Raw genomic sequence first — 23935 nt, 5'->3', positions numbered from 1 at the left:
ATTTCTCAACTATTATCAACATAGTTTGAATTCCCTATTGTTACAAATTCATTGTAACATCATTTGCATGTTACAAAGGATGAACAAAACTGAAAAGAAAAGCAGAAAAGACTGTTCCATTCCCTTCTATCACCATCACAGGATGCTGCCACTATTTGTACTTAAGGCAGAGATCAGTGCTTTTTAAACCCATTTTAACCCTAGATTTTTTTCCAGAAACCTTTTTTGGATTACTTGTTTCACAAATTGCTCCATTTAAAATGAAGTAAAGGCAATCTCAAAGCTGAAGACCTGGCAAGAAGCATCGGTATTGTTCCTGCCCTACCTCCAGTGCACTCCTACCACCAGCCTTCGGACACACCTGAGCCTCAGACTTGCAGTGCCAGATGGTGGGTGAATGTCGAGACATGGTGTGGGTACAGGCAGACAGCAGAGAGGATGGCCACGGGGCACCTAAAAGTTGTCTCTGAACTATGGGACAGATGGAAGGGGCAGCCAATGTCTCTGGATGACGTACAACATTTGGGAACGCTGCACAGAGAATTAAATTCCCCGTAAGATTTCTGTGTCTATTCTATTGCTGATTGTGGTTTCAGGCTAAGAGTTTATGCAATTCCAAACTCTTGTCCTTGGCTATGAATGCACTTGCAACTTGCTTTGCTGTGGGCTGGAATACTTTCAATAACTCAGTATTTCTGTGTGGATTACCTTTCTGACTTTCTTCTGTTTGTTATTTTTGTCTTTTTCCAAAAAGCCCTTTCTCCTTTACCACCTTACCAGCCTGTAAGTTTGAAGTGCTTCCTACAGCAGCACTGTTTTTATTTAACACTACCTGAGATGTGCCACATTCCCACAGCCTGGCTGAAGGCTCAGCACTGCTCCAGTGTTACCCACTCTCTGATCCCTGACAGTAGAAAGGGACACAGGGGAACTGCAATGCCAGCCACAGGCATGTGGCTTTGGAGGTCTTTGCTGCTCTTCTACTTTCTACTTGTTGCTTCAGGAGCAAGTCCCTGTGTTTGGGATGTGTAAGGTACTTTGCTGAAAAACAAGTAGAGAAAAACTGCTTGACTGGATTTTTGCTGTCTTTCTTTACATGTTGGTCATGGAGAGCTTTGTCTCTCTTTTGTTTGTAGCATCATGGAGCTTTCTGCTTTGGGTCTCATCTTTGAGTTTTCAAAATCTTTGTTTGACCTCAGTTGTCTTCAGCAACTTCTGCTCTGTTCTCTCCTCTCCTGTTCAACGGTTCTTTTTAAAGAATTCCTGGCAGCATCAAGGAACACGAGGAACATCTGGCATGTACAGTTCACTCACTTTTTCACCCCTTCTCCAAGGAAAGGTTTGTGCATGCAGAGTTTCAGGACGCTTTGTTTGCATATCTTACATATATGATGCTATATAGGCTGTGTTCTTGGATGGTAGGAGGTTCATTTTCTGATAGTCGTTAGTTTGCATGGAAGTCTATTAGGCAGGCTGAGAAATCTGTCTCCCTCACGTATGTGCTGTATCATGTCTTTCATCAAACCTTTCTCCTTAGAGGAAATACAGCTCTGCCTTCCCCTTCTCTGTGTCTTTCCCTCTCGTACTGTTTGCAGAACACTTAAGAGAGACTACAGTCAATTAAGAGGGATTACTGCTTGCAGAAGACTGCAGACATAACACTTGGTATAAATCTGTGTAGCTCCATTGGGTTCAGCTCATTTTGGCTTTGTAAGTGGTATTCGCGTTTATGATGTTGGATTTATGGTGCTATCCTCCTGGATGATAGATACGTATTGCTATGTGGTAATACACCTGGGATGGTGGCAATGACTTGTTATAAAAATAGATGGATTATATACTTTAAAATGTATTTTTGCTGCCCTGATTAATGAGGTACTTTAGTATTTAATGTAGAAAGCCAAGCATGATAACATTAGGCCTGTGTTACGAATGTTCTCCAAAAGCCAGCATATCAGTGTAAGTATTGTTAGTTAGCTTTTAGTAGAAAAATTGTTTTGACCAAGCAGGACTATGGCTGTAATGCAGCTGTAAATACCTGAGCTCTTGGGTGGTTCTCATTAAATATCAACATTGTGTCCCATACATCCATTGTATTTAGGAGAACTGATTCTAAGGAGGAGACCGTAGGCCTATGGGAGCTGTAAATGCACTTACAGAAAGTTTGATGGAATAAAGATCTATAATAAGCAATCTTCCTTGGGGTATACAATTCTTTGTTAATAGAAGAATTGAGATTTATGGAGTACAGAGCAAAAAATGTGTAAATAACAGGAGCTGAAATGCAGCCATCTAGTAGGTGAATAAATAAAAGGATTGCCACATGAGATAAGCATCAGGACATAAATTAAGTTTTGCCTGACTGAGATCTTTGAGCTTTTCTTTGGGTTTTTTATAGGAGCCTAAGTCTTGCCACTACTAGACAGGGTACTGAAATAGCAGAGTTGTCACGTTGGACGAGTGCTAAGCTAAATGTAATCCTTTTTTAAGCTAGAAGAACTAGGAAATAAGATTGCTCAAACTTTCCACTTGAGGTAACCAGTGGGATTGATGTCTGATCCATATGTATAAATAGTTGCAAATGATCAAATTTCCCCATTTTAATACTCTACTGTTCATCAAATAATACACAATAATTGGCAGTGTAACGTGCTCTTGCACTGCTGCAGCTGTGTAATGAAACATGACTGGTTACGTGGTTTAAGTTAACTCGTTTTACTCCACAATTCCAAAGGCCTGGGAGATCACATACATCCAGCTCACATGGCTCAGCTGATAAACTGGAAGCTGCCAAATCACAGGAACTTACTGGTTGGGTTTATTTCATTGCCAGTTTTAAAAGTATTAGAGGCTGGAATAGCACATCATTCCTTAATGTTTATTATGACCTGGGACGCTGGACTTCTAGAATTACCTCTGCTGAAATTTAGTAATTCCACAAAACAGGAATGTCCTCTTGGACCTGTGCTTTTCTCTTAAATGTTTAACAACAAAGATAGGGGAAAATGTCTTAAAGATGTAAAATGCAGAAGGCAGCAATGAACCATTCTGGCCTGTCTGTTAGAACAAGAATTACAGCTAGGCTGAAAGAGAGTGAAAAGCTCTCACATGTTTGACAAGTCTATTTCATACCTTTTCATTCTCATTTTCAGGACTTTTGTACCAATTATACACTTTAGCAGGTACACATAGCAGGTATGAATGTATTAATCCCAAAACCAGCATAAAAAATGAGGTGCAGACATCATCCACTTCTGTTTTATCACCAAAAAAATCTGACTTCATTCTCATCTTCACAAAGATGTATTCCCAAATAAAATTGTACATACTCTATTCACGATTACCTGAATCAGGTAGTCTACTTGGTCTCTGGTTTAGATTACAGCAGTTTTGGCCCACATAGTTTCACATGGGTATTTTCTAATCAGACTTGCTTGATTATCTTGACTGCAGTATACTTAAAAATAAATTCACATCATGCTGCCTTGTAGCCTTCTTGACAAAGCATTTCTAAATCATTTGAATGAGTTTTAGAGAGAACCTTTTCTTCTTTATTAGTTGATTGTTTAAACTGCTGATAGGCACCCCTTTGTACAGAGCGTATGAATGTATTAATCCCAAAACCAGCATAAAAAATGAGGTGCAGACATCATCCACTTCTGTTTTATCACCAAAAAAATCTGACTTCATTCTCATCTTCACAAAGATGTATTCCCAAATAAAATTGTACATACTCTATTCACGATTACCTGAATCAGGTAGTCTACTTGGTCTCTGGTTTAGATTACAGCAGTTTTGGCCCACATAGTTTCACATGGGTATTTTCTAATCAGACTTGCTTGATTATCTTGACTGCAGTATACTTAAAAATAAATTCACATCATGCTGCCTTGTAGCCTTCTTGACAAAGCATTTCTAAATCATTTGAATGAGTTTTAGAGAGAACCTTTTCTTCTTTATTAGTTGATTGCACTAACTGCTGATAGGCACCCCTTTGTACAGAGTCCAGTAACTCCATTTGATCCTGTCTTTCCATGTGCTTCTTTGGCTACTTTCTTGTTATAAACTCCCTCCCATCAGGTATTTATATGCACTGATTAGGTCTCCTCTGAGCTTTCCATTTTCAAGGCTAAAAAACCCACTGCTTCATTTATGTCAGATGCTCCAATCCTTTAATCATTTTAGTTGACCTTCCCTGAAGTTGTGCTTGTAGGTCCATCTTTCTCCTGTACTGAGGAGCCCAGAACTGGACCCTACAGACCCCTAGAGGCCCTACAGATCCCTATGGGTCCTTATAGACCCCTACAGAGCCCTGCGGGGCCCTACAGAACCCTACAGATCCCTAGGGGACCCTACACACCCCTATGGGCTGTTATGGGCCCCTACAGGCCCCTCCAGATGGCTACAAACCCCTAAAGAAGCCTACAGGCCTCTACAGGCTCCTACAGGACCCTACAGGCCCCTACTGGCACTTACAGACCCATAGGGACACCTACAGGGGCCTACAGGCCCCTACAGAACCATACAGACCCCTACAGATTCCTATAAGCCCTACAGACCTATACAGGGCCCTACAGGACCCTACAGACCCCTAGGTGGACCCCCTAGGGGCCCCTACACATACCTACGGACCCCTATAGGCCCCTATAGACTCCTACAGATGCCTACAGATCTATACAGGCCCCTAGGGGCCCCTAAAGACTTTTATGGGTTCTTATGGACCCCCACAGGCCCCTACAGACCCCTGCAGAACCATACGGGTCCCTGTGGACCCCTACAGGCCTCGACAGAGGCCTCCTTGTTACGAGTGTATAATTGTGCACGCACAAGCAAAGCATCTTTGCAGGCACCAAAGGCTTCTACTTGTTGCTTTGTCCCCTGGCAGACAACTTTCTTCCTAGTTAATTTCTGCCAAAGGCATATTGATATGACCAAAAGTGGCATAAAATTTCTCCAATACCCTAAAAGTCCTCCAAAGGTCTGTAACCATTTTACTGTGATTGGTACAGGAAACAGCTGCCTTGTTTGCCATACCTGATCTGGTATTTTTCTGATATGTCCATGCCAAACTATTCCCAAAAATTGTAGAGTAGCACCAGGGCTCTGTATTTTCTTTGGATTATTTGCCAAACCTCAGTCCTGCAGATGAACTTTTAGCAATTTGGCAGCTGCTTCACTTTCTTGTTGCAACTCTGCCATAATCAATTGATCATCAATATAATGATATGCACCTGGGCAGAGGCAGGCAAGGAGGAGACGCAGGCACTGTGGAGCAAGAGTCCTTAATAGCATGAGAGTCCTCGTTAGCAAGGACTGAGGGAGCGAGGGAGCTCCCACTTGCTGTTTGGGGCTGTATTTCAAGGATTCTGGCAGGCAGAGTTTTCTGCTGGGCTTTGATCTCTTCAACAGCAGGGCAAGCATCTCAGGCGTGTTTGATTAGGTGTCCCTGAGTCCCTCCCAGACTTATGTTATCTGAGTGCAGATGTTCTAACTGTAGAGCACACAAAACTAAGCAAGATTTAGTGTGATAGATGTGTTTTCCAGCACCCCACATGCGAGTCACTTGACCATGTTTGCAGTCCTCCTCACCAATCTTCCGTTACTTCCTCTCATTCCCCTGCCTCGCCCAAGAGGAGATTTAGTGTGATAGATGTGTTTTCCAGCACCACACATGAGAGTCACTTGAGCATGCTTGGTGTTTTCCAGCACCACACATGCGAGTCACTTGAGCATGTTTGCAGTCCTCCTCACCAATCTTCCATTACTTCCTCTCATTCCCCTGCCTCGCTCAAGAGACCTCTTCTCCCAGGATTTACAAAACTAGAGAGGTTCATTTAGGCTTGTAAGGTGTAGTACTGACTAACTTACAGAAGCATGCAATAAACATATATAGAAAAAGGAATAAACCTATCTCTACAATAATGCTTTTAATCAGGTGTCCTGTTCTTCCCATCCAGGAATTAAAACCCCTCAACCGGTGTCCTGTTCTTCCCATCCAGGAATTAAACCCCTCAACCAGCTGGGCACCACCAGGAGGTTGTTCCGTCTGATGCATTCGGTCCTGGAGAACGTTGAATGTTGTGCTCTGGGCTGGCTGATTCATCAGTTATTCAGTTATGTTGAAGCAACAGGTTTTCAAAGTCAAAGCAGTGTTTCTGGTGTCCAGGGAGGAAATAATCTATTGTCAGTCAATTTGTAATGTTCATTGGCACATGGCTGTTACCTACTCAGAAAAGACAGCAATGAAACATTAATGGAAAAGTCACTCAGCACAGGGTAATTCTATCATAGATCTGCTGGTGTTGATGCACCTCTGAAACAAGTTGTCTAATGATCTGCAGCTGTTAGTCTTCCCTTAGCATTAAATGCAGACAAGTTATTTGCAGTAGAGGCTATCCAAATCCGAGTGTTTACATGTTGATTTTGCAGGGGTGTAGCCAGGTCATGTTCTTGTAGTACCAGGCTACAAGGCATGATGAGCCAACCTGTGACGGGGAGGAATACAGTAGTGACATCTCCTCCCAGTGACACATACGTGCTGCTTCAGCTCCGCCGGCTACTATTACTTTAGGTTTGATAACCTGATGCTAGGCAAGTGCCCACAGAGATTTTAGAGCTACGGCTTGTGATTTTTCAGATTGAACCTCAATTCGATGTTGGGTTTGCAACATCAATAACAGCATTCCAATTCTGTCTCCTCTAGATAATGCACAGATGTTCACCGAAGACACCTGAAATACAAAAACTCAAGAATCTGGTAATAACAAAGATGTAAAATAAGAGGATAAATTGGGTTATGATGTATAGCAGAACCTTGTAATGCCTGGGACCAAAACCCTACAGGTCCTTTCTGATTTTTCATCCCAGTCATCTGCCACAATTTTGAGACTGTATCATTTGGAACTGTTACTAACTCAAATGAATATCCTTGTTATTATAAGCAAACACTTACAAGTCATGACAGCTACAGTCACCAGGCTGCAGAGGCATCCTTCTGAACACAGGTTTCACTGACTGTACTAAGAATACGTCCAGTTTTCCCAGTTACCTGCAGGTATGTCTCCAGAGCAGTTCACATCTCCCAGTCCTTTAGTGTAGTGTCTTTTTTCAGATACTCTCTTATTCTTGCCTCCCAACACTGCGACCTACGTGCCAGATGCACCTGATGCCTGGGAATCCCCAGCATGTTCTCATGAACATAAACAGACCAGAGATTGCAGGTGGCCTCTGTGGTATAAGGGGGAAACTCCCATGCTTTCTGCTGTTGACTGTGTCCCACCTCATGGACAGGTCACCAAAGACCAGTAGCTTGCATGTGCTTCATGTCTAACATCTCCTTCACTGAATCCAGGTGGCCCATGATGGGGTAGCCAGCATATATCCAGCCTGCAGGAAAGACAGGTACCAACACGAAAGTGCTCACTCCAGTGCCTCTTAGACATAAATGACTATATTTTTCATTTCTCTAGTGCTTTTCCTCCATCTCACAAACCAGAATATATTTCCATAAATGACAATTTTTCTCTTTGTGATATAAGGAAACAGTACAAGTTTCACCCTAACAAATAGTCGAATAAGCAATGTAAAGGTAGTACTCAACTATCAGTTAAGCACAGTTTTGCCTGCTTTCCCTTGGAAGTGGTGGAATCACCATCCCTGGAAGTATTTAAAAGACATGCTCCTAAGGGACATGGTTTAATGGTGGTTTTGGCAGCATTAGGATAATGGTTGGACTCTATGATCTTACAGGTCCCTTCCAACCTAGACAACTCTATGATTCTATGATCCTGTAAGCACACACTCGTGGTTGGACTGAGATTGAGACTTTAGGATGAGGGAAAAAGCCTGACCATTGTCCAGGATACACCTGAACTCTCACAAACTGAGCAGAGATAATGCAACTGAATCATGCAATAATGTGATTCAACATCCTGGCACAGCTGGAGTCGTCCTATGTTAAGAGTGTGGATACTGCAGGTTTATACTCCACTAGTCATCAGTGTGGATGAGGCACATGGAAGTCACAGTTTGTCATGCTTAAGTGCTGCAAAGCTTGTCAGGCTTAAGCCTGTTCTAAACCTCAAAAGATAGCTATACTACAAACAACGTCCCAGCATCATGCTAGGAAAGAAACTTGCACTGCAAGGGATTTTACTCATGTCTCCTTGGTGTCTTCATCCCTGATTTTTCCTTCTGAAGATTCCCAAAACTTCATAGAAGAGTCACATCTCCAAACTCAAACATCTACTGCAGGAGGGGATAAGCAGCCCTTTATACTCACTATGTAGAGAGAGTACACAGCCATCTTTGAACACTATGCTTGCAGACAACCCAAGTTGGAGAACATGAATGGCAACCCCCTTCCTGCAGGAACTATCTAAAATCTTGAGTTCCCTCTTTTTTAATAAGAGGGATGCATGTGTTTAGCAGACACTGGCACCCAAAAAGTTCAGGTCCAGAAATGTGTGTGAAACTGTTTAGTCCATCCAAAACTGAAGGGAAATTTGTGTCTGCAGATTAGAAACTTTTCAACTGGCATTTGCTCAGCACAGCAGAACTTAGCACTCCCAAGATGTGCAGCAAATTTTTTCTGTGTGGCTTAGCATTTCTTCTTCTCCATCAGATACTTGTGATTTATATAACAACCCTGGTTTTGTTTAGTTTGACAGAAGAGCAAGAAGAAATTGTATACAGGAAGAGAAACTGATGGGAAACACAGGAAATTCAGCAGAGGGATTTACTGTAGGGACTAGAGATTGCCATATGGGGAAACAGTAAAGCAGTAGAACAGTGCAATGCAAGATTTGTTGTGGCAGAGGTCAGCCAGTCTCCCTCCAACACAACCGTTTCCATTGGAAGTGACAACTCCAACCTCAAGAAATGTCAGTTTGGACAAATTCTGCCTATTTTGTGACAGCTCCCTTATCTGCCTCCTGCCATGTAGCAGGCACCAAGTGACTAAGTGACACACCCAGAATCCCAGAAGACAGCAAAGCAGGGAAACTACATCTGGGTGTTCCCAAACCCAGGGATTTCTAAGACATTTCCTTTCAGTCACAGAGACAGCAGCACTGCGAGCATCATTAAGGAGAAAGGCACCAAGGTAAACAAACCTACCAAGCTTGAAGAAAGGAGCTCTGACTGCCTCTTCTACCATGATGGGCACTTTCCCCAGGATTGCTCCTTGCTGGTGCTATGATGGCCACCCTATAGGCAGGAAATAGCCTGTTTCTGGCAGGCAATATCACAGGTATGTATTACCACTGGGGCTCGCTTCAGCTCTGTGGCGTGAGAGAGGTCATCCGTGTGATCTGCACTTGGCAAACAGAAGGGTAGGAACAGCTGGTCAAAGGTCTCTGAGTGCAACCTGGAAGACCGACCACAACACTCAGAGGCATCTGTTGCAGCACTGCCCTTCCAGGGCATGCACGCAGAAGCAGCCTTCTGACTCCAGCCTAGGCTTTCAGCCTGACCAGAAGCAGAAAATACCATGAAAAAAGCTGGTGAAGTTCAGTGCTATCCCTGTCTCTAGTAGTGTTACAGCAATCCTCCCATTATTACTGGGTCAACAACATCCTTCACCAGCAGTTCAAGGTACTGCAGGACTTCTTTCACTGCACTGTGCTTGCATTGATCATTCCTTCACCATTCACCAGCATCAGTCACATCCTGTAACATATGAGTTGGAGAGATGGGATTACTGCTGGCTTCTTTAATTGTGTCTCTTCCTTGGTCCTCATACTAGTAAAACAGACAGCACGTGGCTACAGGATCAGACAGAAACACCTGAGTTAACTTTGCATTTCAGCTGCAGGGAGCTTACTGCAAAAATATCCAAGGGGGTAGGCATTTATCTGCTTTGTACTTTGCAGTGAACAGGATCCCAAGTAACTAGTTTATATCTGACCTGAACACATCTACATGAGCAATAGTGACAGCGCTGTGAAGGTACCTCATGAGAGATCTACAGAGACAGAACTAAGTTTGGTGCATAGAGGGGCTCAAGTACTTATTTTGGGCATGAAATTCACCTTGATCAGTTCTCTTTGCACGATAACAAAACAAATACAGCTGCCTTCAGGCAGCAGCCATGCTCTGTTACCTTCCCAGCACACAGAAAGAAGAGGAATGCAACAGAAAAGTGTGGGAAATGTGAAAAATTATGACAATGCATTCAAAATGCCACAGGGTGGCAGGAGTAGGAAAGGAATGAAAAGGCAGCAAAACCTTCTTGCGAGCTATTTTTGAGTGTTCACCTGACAAATGCATCCGTGTAAGTGGAAGCCAAACTAGAGAGACCCTACCTTCAAACCAGCACTGGCCATCAGGCAAGGGAATGTTATAACTGCTGCGTGCCCTTCAGGGAGGTAGAGTCCCGTACTCCTCCAGGCTGTCTTACCTAAAGGTGGGAGAACACAGTCCTCAACAGTCAAGCACTTCAGCCTGACTTTGTGGATTCTGGAGATTTTAAGCCGCAATAGAAGGAAACCCCATCTTTTTCTTTTTTGTTGCTCTACAGTCACAGAACGGTCTCAGGTTTTACCCAACCTGTCAGAAATACAGTTTTAAAGCAATAGGGTAGCAGCATGAAGAAGATTATCACACCTTTAGCAAGAAAGCCCATCCCAGTTTGAACCTCTGGAAATGCCAAGTTTAAATGTGTTTACTAGTATCTTTAAAAAATAATAATAATAATAAAAACAAAACACAAAACCCCAACACCTCCCCCTCTCCTCAGATCCTCTTACCCTAAAGCCTCATAAGAGGTGCATATTGTGGTGGTATTAAACACTGTTGAAGCCATAATGGTCCTAAAACATTTCCTAAATAACTGACTGACAGTTACATTTACCCCACCCTAGTCATTATCAACTAGGCAAGCCCAAAAGATTTCTCTGTGTCTTCTCCCAGCCTCTGCCACCGTTGAAGAAGAAAAGAACAGCTAGGCCAGATGGACAGGCAGACACACAGCTAGACAAATAATAAGTTCTTAGAGGATGAATCAGGGCCTCAACACATTACCAATTATAGAATCACAGAACGATATGGGGCTGGAATGGACCTCTGGAGATCATCTGGTCCAACCCCCCTGCCAAAGCAGGTCCACACAGAGCAGGTTGCACAGGAACGTGTCCAGGCAGGGTTTGAATGTCTCCAGAGAAGGAGACGCCACGGCCTCGCTGGGCAGCCTGTTCCAGTGCTCTGCAACCCTCAAAGTAAAGATATTCCTCCTCATGTTTAGGTGGAACTTCTTATATTCAAGTTCCTCTTGTCCTACTCCTGGGCACCACTGAAAAAAGACTGGCCCCATCCTCCTGACACCCTCCCTCCCCCCCTCCTTCCTCGCCTGTCCCTTCTGAACAGCTTGTAGCCCTCAATAGCCACACTCCAGTTGTAGGATTCATCCCACCAGGTTTCAGTGATGGCCACTATATCATAGGTTTCTAGCACCACAGTAGCTTCCAGCTCCTCCTGTTTGTTGCCCGTGCTGCGTGCATTCGTGTAGCGGCACTTCAGCTGGGCTGTCGGCTGGGCTGCCTTCTTAAAGGACTTGTTGGTCTCCACTATATAAAGAGATTATACTGTGCAAGGCCCTCTTATCTCTGCTATTTCCATATAACTCCTGTATGTCACTGTGGAGAAACACATGTAGGATTATTCTCAGTTGCCTTGTTTACACTTTCTCCTAAGCAAAACACAGTTTTCTCCCAACACCTGGAAATAATCTGTTGTTACGTGGCCATTGCAGCCAACTCATGAAGAGTAAATGATGCTGCCATTCTGCATGCCCATGGGACAGGAATTAAATCTGCAGCTCTCCTTTGGTTATGACTTTACTGAGACCCTTTATCACACAGGGTATATGCCCATGCATATAGCACAGCACCTGCCTTAAAGGGCAGTCTGATCCTCTGTGGGATCAGCGGAAAGGCCCAGATGCACAAAGCTGTTGTATCGTATGGAAATCAGGTATCCAAATTTCTCTGGGGCTCTGGATCCAAAGAAAACCACCACAAAAGCACCCTAAACAAGGTGTAATTCACCAAGTTACCATTTAAAGTCTTGTTAATTGCTCTGTAATTTCTCTCTGCTGGGTTCTCCACCACTCTCCCTCTTCCATGCACTGCACACGGGGCGGTGGGAACATGCCCGTGCACTGCAGGTGGGAACAAGAATCAATCAGCAAATTTTAATTTAGTAACTTAATTTGTTAGCTGTGTCCAAGCACTTCGCTGAATTCAACAGCTTTCTACTACCTTTTTGTGGGAAGCAAATTGGGCACCCAGAGACTCTCAAATCCAATTATTTGGCCTGAAAATAACAGAAATTTAGTATTCCATATGCGCAAGGAAAAGGCTACTAAGGAAAGACTTGCAGGGAATTTTATTGTAATTGTTGCAGCTTGCACTGCAGTGAAATGAAGCTGCCGCACAGAGGAAGCACAGCAGCACTCACTCATGTTCCTTGGAGAACCTGCTTTGCCTTGTGTAACTCAGCAGAAAGCGGGGTGAGGCATGGCTGGCACACCTGCTGGCAAGGAGAGGTGGAGGAAGACAGCGGCATGGCTGGCACACCTGCTGGCAAGGAGACATGGAGAGCAATGCCCAGGACACTGCTGCCTGCCTGGTCTGCTGTGCAATATGAGTCATAGCAGCCCTGAGCTTTACATCTGCTGCTCCAGTACCCAAGGGACCAGGCTGGCATCCCAAATGAACTGGGAGCACCAAGATTTCCCGTCCACAGCCCATGTCAGAAGCTGAGAAAGAAGGTGGCACGCCAGCACCAGCCCCTGGGTTTCACCTGAAGGTGAATTTCTGCAAATAGCAGGTTAAACAGGTTTAGCAGCTGCCAGCCAGAGCTTGGCCCAGAGGGCTGACCTGGTGCTCCATCTCCAACCTAGTTTTGAACTGTAGGAAAGTTGCCCTGATGATACACATCTGGGGAGAGGGAAAGGAATTACTCCTGTTGTCCCTGTGTTGCTGTATCCACACACTTGATCAGACAGACTGCTCTAAAAGATGGCTCCCCTCATTTCCTTCCCCTTGAATGAATTCCTCGGGCATGGCCCAACTGCCCTGGAAGCAAAGACACCATTCTTTCCAACTGCAAACAGCAGGAAAGTCCCCCTTAAATTGGAAGACAACAGTTGCATCCCACCCTGGCTATTAAAGAACCAGCATTCGGCATCGTCCTCATCTCTCACCTCAAGAACCTTCTGTAAACACCTCACCTGCATAACCCCATCAGTTGTTTTAACAGAGAGCAGTTCAGATACTCACGGGACAATTAAGGGCATCTTGGAAATATTCTTGGTAACTTTGAAGATGCCCTTCTCTACTGTATTTCCTGTGAAGTACACGCCAGCCACGCTCGTTACCTGGTTGCCAGGAAATTCAAACAGAACCTTCTCCTTGCCATGTTGATTAGCCCAGTGCCAGGCCTGGCCACCAGTGAGCAGCCTTCCATCCCCCTTTACAAAGCCAACCAAGCCTTTTGCCTGCATGCTGTCATAGACATCCCTACGGTACACCCCCAGCAGCTGGGAGAGGGAATTCAAATGAGGATGGACCCAACCAGGGCCTCAGGGAAAGGCTTGAGCCACCCCACAGCATTTCTGAGGAACTGGGAAAACTTGGAGTCCTTCAAGATTCCCTCATGGGAAACAACCACCATCCAGCCCTTCTCATACCGTGAAACAGCAATCAGAACCTGCCTCTCCAACAAGTCATCAGAACAGCCTCTCCAACAAGTAGCAGCTCACAAGGAACAAAATTGCCAGTGAAGTCCCATGGCCCAACACCATCCACTAACAGCTCATACGTGGCAGCGGGTTTCATCCTCACATCACTTATTTGGTGGAGAGAAGACTAACATTCATTACATTGGTTCAGCAATAAAGCTGTAACAATTCTGTGGGGTCACTTCTGGGTTGTTTAGTAGGAACTTCAAGCAACTTACTGGAAGCAGCTTTGTGGACACAACTTTTTCAGTCATTTGGGATTTTTATATTATTTTTTTTTGCTTGCTTGGCTTTCTTATCATGCTATTTATCATTTAAACAGATGTGACCAATATATGAAGACGATGGAGGAAAAGAAAGTGGCTGTTCCAACAAATTCTGCTATGCCTTACGGAAAAGGATAGGGAAATAAAGGTGCTCATGTTCCCATTAAGAGTTCATTTGGAAAGGGAGAGGGACAGAGGCTCCAGGAAGTCTACTGGGAACTTGCCTGGTAGAGATGGTTTACATGGAAATAGCCAGAAAATGAAAATACCTTATCAACACTACACATGGCATAATTCAAAGATGCAGTTCATATTTTTCTTCCTAATCAGATACATACAGAACTACACAATAGTTGCTGCAAGGTGATATTCCAAAGCTGCACTTTTCTACCTCCATTTAGGCACTGTAAGCCCTTGCTTACTACTAAGAGGTGCTGTGATTAGGAGGAGAGTCAGCATAAATGATGAGGACAACCATCTCCCCTGAAATAACTGTCATTTTAAGTCACATACTATTTAGGAGAGCAGGTCTGGGCGCAGGAGATCCATGCCCTAGTTCCAGGGTCCAAATTGCCACGTGATCTCAAGGAAATAATTTCCCTTTTCTGTAGCTTTGTTTCACCAGTTTTCCCATCTATGAAGTAAGGAAAGTGGTGCTAACCTCAATTGCTAAGACCTCTGAGGTGTATGGCTGACACGCGCTCTATTTAGGCTCCCCCCAGCTCGAAAGTTTGGCAAAATTATCTCCTGCTGAGCTGGGGCTACTGGGACTGTGCAAACAGGAAGGTTTTGAGGTAGGGAGTATGACCCAGTCCCACCCAGTTCCTGTCGTTCAGGATTCAGGAGGCTGACTTGGAGAACAATGCCTACGTCAAGGGAAGGAGCTGCTCTGCCGCGGGCCTGGCCCTTTCCCTGGCAGCATCCCATGCCAACACTGGAGCAGTGCCCTCTGGTCTTCACGTGCATTTCATATTTGTCCTACCCTGAGAGCAAATCCTTGGCATGCAAACGCGGGAAAATTGGGAAATCCTGGAGAAGCAGCATTCTTGATTTGTATTTATTTGTCACGAGCCCCAGGGCGCTCAGAAGCTGCAACGTGATGAAGAATGACAGTATCATTCCCATTGCTTGTCCTCTGGACGTGCCTGGAAGCTCCCATTTTTGACCTGAACTCTTGTGAGACTCTACTGTTTTTCCATATGACTGCTGAGTTGAAGTTGCTGATTAACGTAGGATAAAAACTACATGGGCCAGTAATTTAGTGCTTGTTTGCTGAGTTAGTCTGAATCCCAGCTTTGTTCTTCTGGGTTTGAATAAGCCCTACATTTAAAGGCAAATACGAGATCTAAGTGGTTTGCCAGGAATCATGCAACAAAGTAGTAACATTGGGAAAAATGTTGAATTTTTTTTCTGGTGGCTTCTGTGGATTTGATACTAATGTACCTATGTACGTACTTACGTACTGCTACACTGACCATGGTGTAGGGGAGAAAAAAAATCAGGTGGATAGTTTCAGGAACTTGTATTCTACCTGAGGACTACCCTACAGGACTAGGTTTGAAGCAAATTCAGTCAAAAACCACCCTTACTTCTTTGCCCCCACCCTTCTTATCATAGGATTTGGAAGCCAACATTCTAGGCCCGGGTTCTCTAAAAACACGGGTGCTTCCTGGCACTTATCCAGAAAAAGGAGTGGCTGGCTGGGAAAGGATTGTAACTCTCTTAACTGAATGGAGTCCTTAAAGGTCCCTGTAAAGCCTGTGAGGCTCTCCGTGAGTAAAAAGTATGCGACTGTGCAAAATCTGAGACAGGACAAAAGTGGATCACTTGTTAAGAACACAGGCAGCTTAAGTGAGTGAGTGAGACACAATTCCTAGGGATTTGGCTGCTCTTCCTAAATAGGGAGGACCCTTGGGGTTTCCAGTCTTTCCTCTTTTTCAGATTTACAGTCTAGATGTCTGCACAATAACCAAGGACCAAGTATGCTGCAAAGTCTGCAGGCAGTAAAGAGTCACTAGGCTCTTGCTTCTTAACATGTTTAGCAACAAATTGGCAAGGAGGGGGATGCTGACACTTGGCATTTGCTATTGAGACAGAAGTATTTCTATTCTTCCTGTCTGTTCAGTGTCAACAAGGCTTTAAACTGAAAGAGGGTAGATTAGATCGGATATAAGGAAGGAGGTTTTTTTTTTATTCTGAGGGTAGTAAGACACTGGAATGGATTAGCCAGAGAAGCTGTGGATGCCCCATCAGAGGAAGTGTTCAAAGTCAGGCTGGACAGGACTTTGAGTAACATGACTTAAAGATGCCCCAGCAGGGCAGGAGGGTTGGACTCCCTTCCAACCCAAACCACTCTGATTCTGTGATTCTGACTCATGTGCTGTGTAGCACAAATGCAAATTTAACATATATAAAAACTGCAAGTGTATTTCAAAGTGTGCTATGGCATATTCTTATAATGAAAGCCACTGTCTACACTGCAAGAACAAGTGGACTCTAAAGCTGTCTTGAGCATACAAGTGAGAGCCTGGTCTGATGTTAGGGCAGTAATGTGCTCAGGCTCTGCCCTGCTGGAGGATCAGGAGCTTAGTGTGTGCTCACATATGAACAGTATCCAGGGTAACTGTGAGGCTGGACCACTTGAGAATGGGCTCAAATTTGTGTTGACCTGAAGATGGAGACAATGACTCACTCTCAGAACTGAATATCTCAGGTGTATTCTGCATGCTTCTCCACCCTTCTCAACACCTGTGAAAGCATAAGCACCATGAAGCCACCAGTGGGGTAGGCTAAAGCAGAAACCCATGAAATTTAAAGACCAAGCAATGTGAAAGAAGGGTGGTGAGATGCAGCAATAAATTCAAGTGCAATGGATCACATGCAGAAAGAAAACAACACTTAAACTTGGACATTTCTTAAAGAAATGGTCAAAACTATGGTAAAAGAAGGCACCTAGTGGAGATCATAGAGTATTTAGAGTTGCAAGGGACCCATAAGAATCACAGAATCCAACGCCCTGCTCCTTGCAGGACTATCTAAAACTAAACAATATGACTAAGAGCGTTGTTCAGACGGTCCTTGCACTGTTGCCAGGACCACTTCCCTGGGGAGCCTGTCACAGCCACCAACCACCCTCTCAATGAAGAACCTTTTCCTGATGTCCAAGCTGAGCTTCCTGTGATACAGCTGGAGAAGGGGGATGGAGAATTGGGAGGCAGGCAAGCAGGAAAGCTTACATGGGAAAGACAAAGTTGGAAAAAAATACATCCTAAAAAACCTTTCTAGTGTTACATAATGGAAGTCAAAGGATCAAAGCTAAATACATCAAAGGGAAACAGAGCCAGAAAAGATTAGGTTGTAAAATTAACAGCAACACCAAAATAAAAGCAAGATCCACCAACAGCAACATCACAAAAAGCACCAATAGTGTATACCTTCCAAAGGTGGCTATTGATAAAAACCAGGATGGGGAAAAGATGTAATCCATATACATTAACAGAATTAGATTATCAAACCCACCTTAGGTCAAAAATCAATTACCAAAAGAAGTTACTGTATTCATATATATATATATTTTTTTTTTACAATTACAGTGCTAAGAGTTATTAGAAAACAGAGTGAAAGCCAATAAAAACTAAAAAACCAAACCAAACATTTTTAGTAAAAGTGCAGCAGAACCAAATAGGCAATTACCATCTGTAATTACTGTTATTGGCATTATTATCATACAGCACTTCACAGCAGTAGATTACAAAATAATATAATTTCCAAGCCTAGTAAAATACTGCTTTGTTTTAAGGAAAAAAAACCCAGGAATTTCCCATCCTTTCTGGTAGTGTTAACATGCACACATTATGATATACTCTCTGGCTAGCAGGATGCAAAGAGATAGAAAACCTTAATATCCATCCAGCAATCTTAATTGCTTTTAAAGGTAAGGCCAGGAAAGAAAAAAATGAAAGCAGCTGTTTAAAAGCAGTTTAAAATAATTTTGCATTTGGAAAGGTAATTAACATCTTAATTAAAATGAATTTTACTAACTTATGAACTGAAAACAGGCTGATGGGCTATGGTCAGTACAGGGATACACTGAACCAGAAGAGACGTCTACAAAAAAGTGCTGTTCAGTCTTTTTGAAAATCTCTATCTGTGATCTAAAAAGGACAGCATGTATCACATAAATGAAATCACTGAATAATAGAAAGTAATGTGCAGAAGACAGGAGAAGAAATCATAACCTTACTAGAAAATAATTTTTAGAAAACAAAAACACTTGCCTAAAGGGAAGTCCTATGGCCTGTAGTTTGAGAGAAGGGTTGACATCTATTGGTGAACAAGGAGAAGAGCAGCTCAGAAATCTCCAAGAACTGCTGATAAAAGCCCTTTTCCAATCCTGAGCTGGAGGGGTTGAGTCTCATTCGCACGCCTGCTATATAACAGCTCTGATAATTTCCCTTTAAATGTTGCTAGGTTTTAAAGTGGGGGATGAATGTAACACCACTGTTTTAATTTGAAAAGGAACAGAGAAGAGGTCTAATGCTCTTTGCAGGTGGGCCATGCCAAGCTGCTATAGTGTGCAGTGATGTGGTAAAGGATAAGGAAAAACAACTTTATCTCTTCTAAGCTGAAAGGACAGCACAGGACTTCTTTTGCTATATGCTGCTAGGGAGCAAGGGAAAGCAGAGGTACTAGGACAGATGACTGAAGCTGAGAAAGACCAGGCAGGGTGTAACTCAGGTGGGCAGGCAGCAGCTGACATCCTTTAATAGCCTGTCACAGATGTGTCACACAAACTGTTTCTAAGACTGATGAAGGTTTGTGCCCTGCTGTGGACTTCAAGGGTAGCACTGCTTATTGCAATGAAACAAAAATGTGCAATTCACAGAAACTGAACATTATTTCCTCCTTACCATGCGCCATTATATTTTATAAAGCAACATGTAGAAGTATTACAAGCTATCCCTGATCTCTTGTATCATATTCTTTTCCAACTCAGTGTGTGACACATCAACAGAGGAGCATCTGGGGCTTCTTCCAGATCCTGAGATTAACCAAGCAATCACTCAGAAGAAATGTATGCCAAGTTAAAAAAAAAGTAACAGGTTTACTTAGTTCTTTGTTACTGTAGACAGATAGATACTTACAATTGATCAATGTTGTAGGACATGATTTCAAATAACATGGCCGCACAAATTATTGCTCTCACCCATGTCCTTTGAGCTATCCCTGCAGTATTAGTTTCCCTAGGAATGCCCTCACTGCACTGGAGCCGTGCTGGGTCAAACCACGTCTTCCCTGGCAGTTGGCATTGGGGGCCTCCCTGACAATGGCTGGGCTGTTGGTCCACAAGCCAACTGGCAGCGAGTCCCAGTCAACACGGAGCGTGTGGCTTCTGGTTTTATTCCTTTCTTACACTCCATGCTGAGTACTTTCAAGCCAATTAAGTGTGCACCCAGTGCTTGTGATAAGCTTGGGTTCAGTTCCACGTTCCAATCACAGATTAATATTCAGGGTTGTTCCCTTTTTGGTTCTTCTGTTTGCTGTTACCTTGCATTGTCATCTTTGAGCTTGCACAGACCTGCATTCCTCACTTCCTATCCCCATTCGTGTGAGTCTGTGGTGCCTGGTTGATCCATAAAACTGGGGAAGGGAACCTCCAGGCCACAGTTTGTCACAGCAAGGCTTTGGTCAACCTACACACTGCAGTGATTTGAGCTCTGACATATCCGTGAAGTTGACCCTTTGATAGCACCCCAAAGGTCCTTCCTTCCTCGATGGGCTAGGCCACCCCAAGTCCTCCCCCTGCCTGTCCAGCACCTGTCAACAAAGCTGCAGCTGAGCTGTGATCCCACACCATCTTTTACGTCCGAACCTTGTTATCTCTCAAAAGTCTTTACATAAACCTATCCATAAATCTGGCGTGTTGCAGACCACCTTTAGATAGGCTTCATGTCCTGGGAGGCTGTTTCAGACTCTTGCTGCAATTAGTCGCTTTTCAGGACATTTTGCTGCCCAGGCTATTCTCTGTTATTTTAGACAATCATCTCACTTGTCTTTTGCTCTGCCTGAAAGCTGTTGCCAAAATTTTCATTTTCACCTCTCCTAAGTGTACCCATCAAGTTCTCAAATCTTTCCTTTGTATCCTCCCCACCTTGCTTTGTTACTGCCTCTAGTTTCAAAGTTGTCTGCACCATATATCTTCAGAAAACAGGCCTGGCGTGACATTAAGGCTGCTTTCCAATGCGTTAAGCCATAAACATGACTTAAAAGAGGCTTAAAATGAGGCTTAAGAGAGACTCTTCTGACCTGCTTTCCACCCATACATACCCTAGCAAAAGCATTAGGGCATTGACACCACCTAAAATGCTCACTGCCTTTTTCCTACTATCTCTGCCCCCTTTTCCATAAAGAGCTCCACATACAGCCCCCTTTCAACTGTTGTCTGTTGCACCCGAAAGAAGGCTAATTTGGCACCATTTCTACATATTGCAACTTTTAAATGCTGGATTTTGAAAGTATACAACATACAGCTGAAAAAGTACTGGTCCTAAACAGAAGGTTCATTACCAAACATAAGGCAGACGACCAGCAAAAACTTATTTAAAATCAACATATAGTTGGCTTATTATTAGAAAATCTAGGTGAAAAGAGAGGTCAAACCTGATGAACTGGGAGTGCAGAGAACTTGTTCGTGCTGACTGGAGAATGGAAATTCAGTACCATATAGACCCATTACTTGGGACAGGTGAAGACGGATCTGAAGATGCTTTTGCTGTGCCTCCCTCAACAAGACCTGCTGGACCAGAGCCAGGTTAGGTGCTTCTCACTGCTTTCCTCGGTGCCAGTGCATCAGGGTGTAGGGTCTGTGCACAGAACCAGCTTTGAACCTCTCACAGATTTAACCCGCAACCAAGTAACTCATCCGTGTTAAATTGCAAATTGACAGCAGCTAGAAGCTTCTCGACCAAATGCACCCAGAAACCACAACTGTTTTCTTTCCCTCTCCCCTACTTAGTCACTTTGGAACTGTGCTACAGTTTATGTTTGCTAGGGCCTGAAAAGCCTGGTCTTTTTCGGGGGAAACCTGTAGATTTCGCAGTTTATTCCCACCTGCTTAATTAACTACAGGATCTTTATTTAGGCGCTTCTGCTTCTTGCTGCTACTTTCCTTTGGCACTGCAGAGCCATTCTAAGGCTGCTGGAGTCGTGCACCGTTCACAGGCGCATCTTTACACCGGCACAGAACAACTCCTGGCTGCATGGCAAAGTCAGGACAGATGCAACGTGCATACAAGGTTGAGGTTGCACAGAGCAACCTCACACGCTGCTGCCAAACCTTTGGCATCCTTTCCAGGGATCCTTTCTGAACTTAAGAGATCTGCATAGCACAGGCCCACACCCTGGGATGGCGATGTGGCTTGGAAAAAGAACTCGGGGAGGGGAGGCAGCCTCAATGGCCTGTAGCCTCAGTGGTTGTAGCCAAAGGAAGCTTTTGCTGTAAAGATTCATGCCCGAAATGACTGACTGACAAGGCCCTGGTCTGATTTTATATCCTTGGAAGTTGAAAATGATTTTGCCAGAAGTAGCGTACAGCCCATGAGGTTTGTGTGGATGCCAAGTAAACCCAGAACCTGGTGTGCAAAAAAATCCCGCAGCCAGAGATGGATGTTCCCAAAGGAGACAGAGGAGTCCTGCAGAGACTTTACTGGAATAAAGGGAGAGTCCACTGGGGCATTCCTCGGTGGGGTCTCTCGATTTTCCAGAGGACGCAGCCTCCATTTTATCCTAATTCCCCAGCCGCATGGAACCCTCTTCCTTTCCCCACTGGCTGGGGTCCTTGGAAGGTACAGACTTCTCGATCTGCCTGTTACATAAAAGTCTAACTTTTGCATTTTCAGTTATCTCCTGCAGTTTCAATTATCTCTCCCGTTTCCTTCATTTATCCTACTCTTGCAATTTAAATTAACTTCGCTGTTTGTGGAGACACTCGTGTTCGTACCTCATCACCTGTTTGTGGAGACACTTACACGCACTTTATCACCTGTTTGTGAAGACAATTATCCCTATCTTATCACCGGTCTGCTAATTCCTCTATGCTTGCACGAATGCTCTTCACGTTCAGAGGGGGGCTTCTCTTTCTATTGATGCATCCCCAAATATTCCAGCAGCAGCTGGACGCACAAAGCAGTGATGCTCACCCTCACGGATTCCAATGCCAAAGCCACAGAATTCACATTCTATGCCCTACGCTGTCTTCACCTTTCCTGGGCTGGGGGTAACAACGCATTTACAGGCACCTGGTTCCTGAGGGGATCCCCAGCCCGGCCACACGAGGGATGCCCCGGCTCCTGGGGCCCGCTGCTGGGCTTGTTTCTACCATCTTCATCTTTCTACCCTCTACCAGGTGTAGGGTGCTGCACCTGGGGAGAAATAACCCCCTGCACCAGGACAGGTTGGGGGCTGACCTGCTGGAAAGCAGCTCTGAGGAGAAAGACCTGGGAGTTCTTGTGGACAACGGGATGACCATGAGCCAGCAATGTGCCCTTGTGGCCAAGAAGGCCAATGGCATCCTGGGGGGCATCAAGAAGAACGTGGCCAGCAGGTTGAAGGAGGTCATCCTGCCCCTCTGCTCTGCCCTGGGGAGGCCCCATCTGGAGCACTGGGACCAGTTCTGGGCTCCCCAGTTCCAGAAGGACAGGGAACTGCTGGAGAGGGTACAGCAGAGGGCTACAAAGATGATGAGGGGCCTGGAGTCTCTCTCCTACGAGGAGAGGCCGAGGGACTTGGGTCTTTTTAGTTAAGAGAAGGCTGAGGGGAGATCTAATTAATGCATACAAATACTTAAAGGGTGGGTGTCAGGAGGATGGGGCCGATCTTTTTTCAGTGGTGCCCAGTGACAGGACAAGAGGAAATGGGCACAGACTTGAATATAAGAACTTCCACCTGAACATGAGAAGGAATTTCTTTCCTGTGAGGGTGGCAGAGCCCTGGAAGAGGCTGCCCAGGGAGATGATGGAATCTCCTCTGGAGACATTCACAACCCACCTGGACACGTTCCTGTGCAACCTGCTGTAGGTAGACCCGCTCCGGCAGGGGGGTTGGACTAGATGATCTCCAGAGGTCCCTTCCAACCCCATATAATTCTATGATTCTATGATCTTCCCCCTGAGCACCCGCAAGGGGGAGAGAAGAAAACCAGCCCGAGCCCCTGCAGAAGCCTGAGGGGGCAGGGGCTGTCTGACTCTGAGGGCCGGGCCGGGCCCCTCCTCACAGAGGGGGGCCGCACTTTCCCCCCTCTGCCCAGCGCTGTGAGAGCGCACCCTTCTCCTTCTGGTGAATAAACTCCTTCCTCTTCCTCCACCTTTCCCCACCTTACACCCCTCCTTCCTTCCCTCCCTCCCTCCCCGCTGGCCATGGCCTCTCCGCCCCCAGGGGCGCCGCGCACTTTCACCCCGGCCCCTGGCATGGGCGGGCGCTTTGCGGCAGCCCGGCTGCCTCTAGAAACTTCTCGGTCCCTCCTTCGTCCCCTCCTCTTCCTCCTCCTCCTCCTCCCCGCCGAGAGGGGGCCGGCGCTGCGGCGAAGGCAGGAGCAGAGGAGGCGCGGGGCGCCCGCCTGCGCTGCTGCGGGAAGCCGGAGGCGAAGCGAAGCGAGGCGGTAGCCCACAGCCCCACAGCCCGGCGGGAGGACCCTCTCGACCCCCCCCCCGGCCCCCGCCAGGCGGCCTTTCTCTGCGCAGCGGTGGCAGCGGCAGGCGGGATGACGGCGGAGGAGATCAAAGCGGAGGGGGCTGCCTTGGAAGGGGCGGACATCACCCCCAAGCGGGATGAGGGCGTCCTCAAGGTACCGGTGGCTGCGGGTGGCCGCTCCCCACCCCTCCCCACGCTTTCTGGGAGGGGAGGCCGGTCCCTCCTCGCTTGGGAGCGGGCG

At 45.3% G+C, this 23935-nt stretch overlaps 2 protein-coding genes across 2 annotated transcripts in view; one reads left to right on the top strand and one right to left on the bottom strand.

The window, feature by feature from the left end:
- Nucleotides 1-6970: 6970 nt before the first annotated feature.
- LOC106886834 (TRPM8 channel-associated factor 1-like) lies at nt 6971-13838 on the bottom strand. Its single transcript, XM_014940066.1, is given in 8 exon segments — nt 6971-7386; nt 9118-9193; nt 9196-9367; nt 11411-11564; nt 12802-12815; nt 13281-13569; nt 13572-13719; nt 13722-13838. Coding segments are annotated over 8 exon segments (1386 nt in total).
- Nucleotides 13839-23577: 9739 nt separating this feature from the next.
- Nucleotides 23578-23935, top strand: part of FKBP4 (FK506 binding protein 4) — a 21191-nt gene continuing 20833 nt past the window's right edge. Inside the window, exon 1 of the mRNA XM_014940157.1 lies at nt 23578-23848. Coding sequence (XP_014795643.1) covers nt 23765-23848 — 84 coding nt within the window. The 5' untranslated portion in view covers nt 23578-23764. The remainder of the gene's footprint in view (nt 23849-23935) is intronic.

Source organism: Calidris pugnax, unplaced genomic scaffold (assembly GCF_001431845.1).
Source record: "Calidris pugnax isolate Ruff unplaced genomic scaffold, ASM143184v1 scaffold36, whole genome shotgun sequence".
Lineage (NCBI taxonomy): Eukaryota > Metazoa > Chordata > Aves > Charadriiformes > Scolopacidae > Calidris > Calidris pugnax.
The sequence above is the reverse complement of the archived record's forward strand: the minus strand, read 5'-3'. Positions and strand labels throughout refer to the sequence as shown.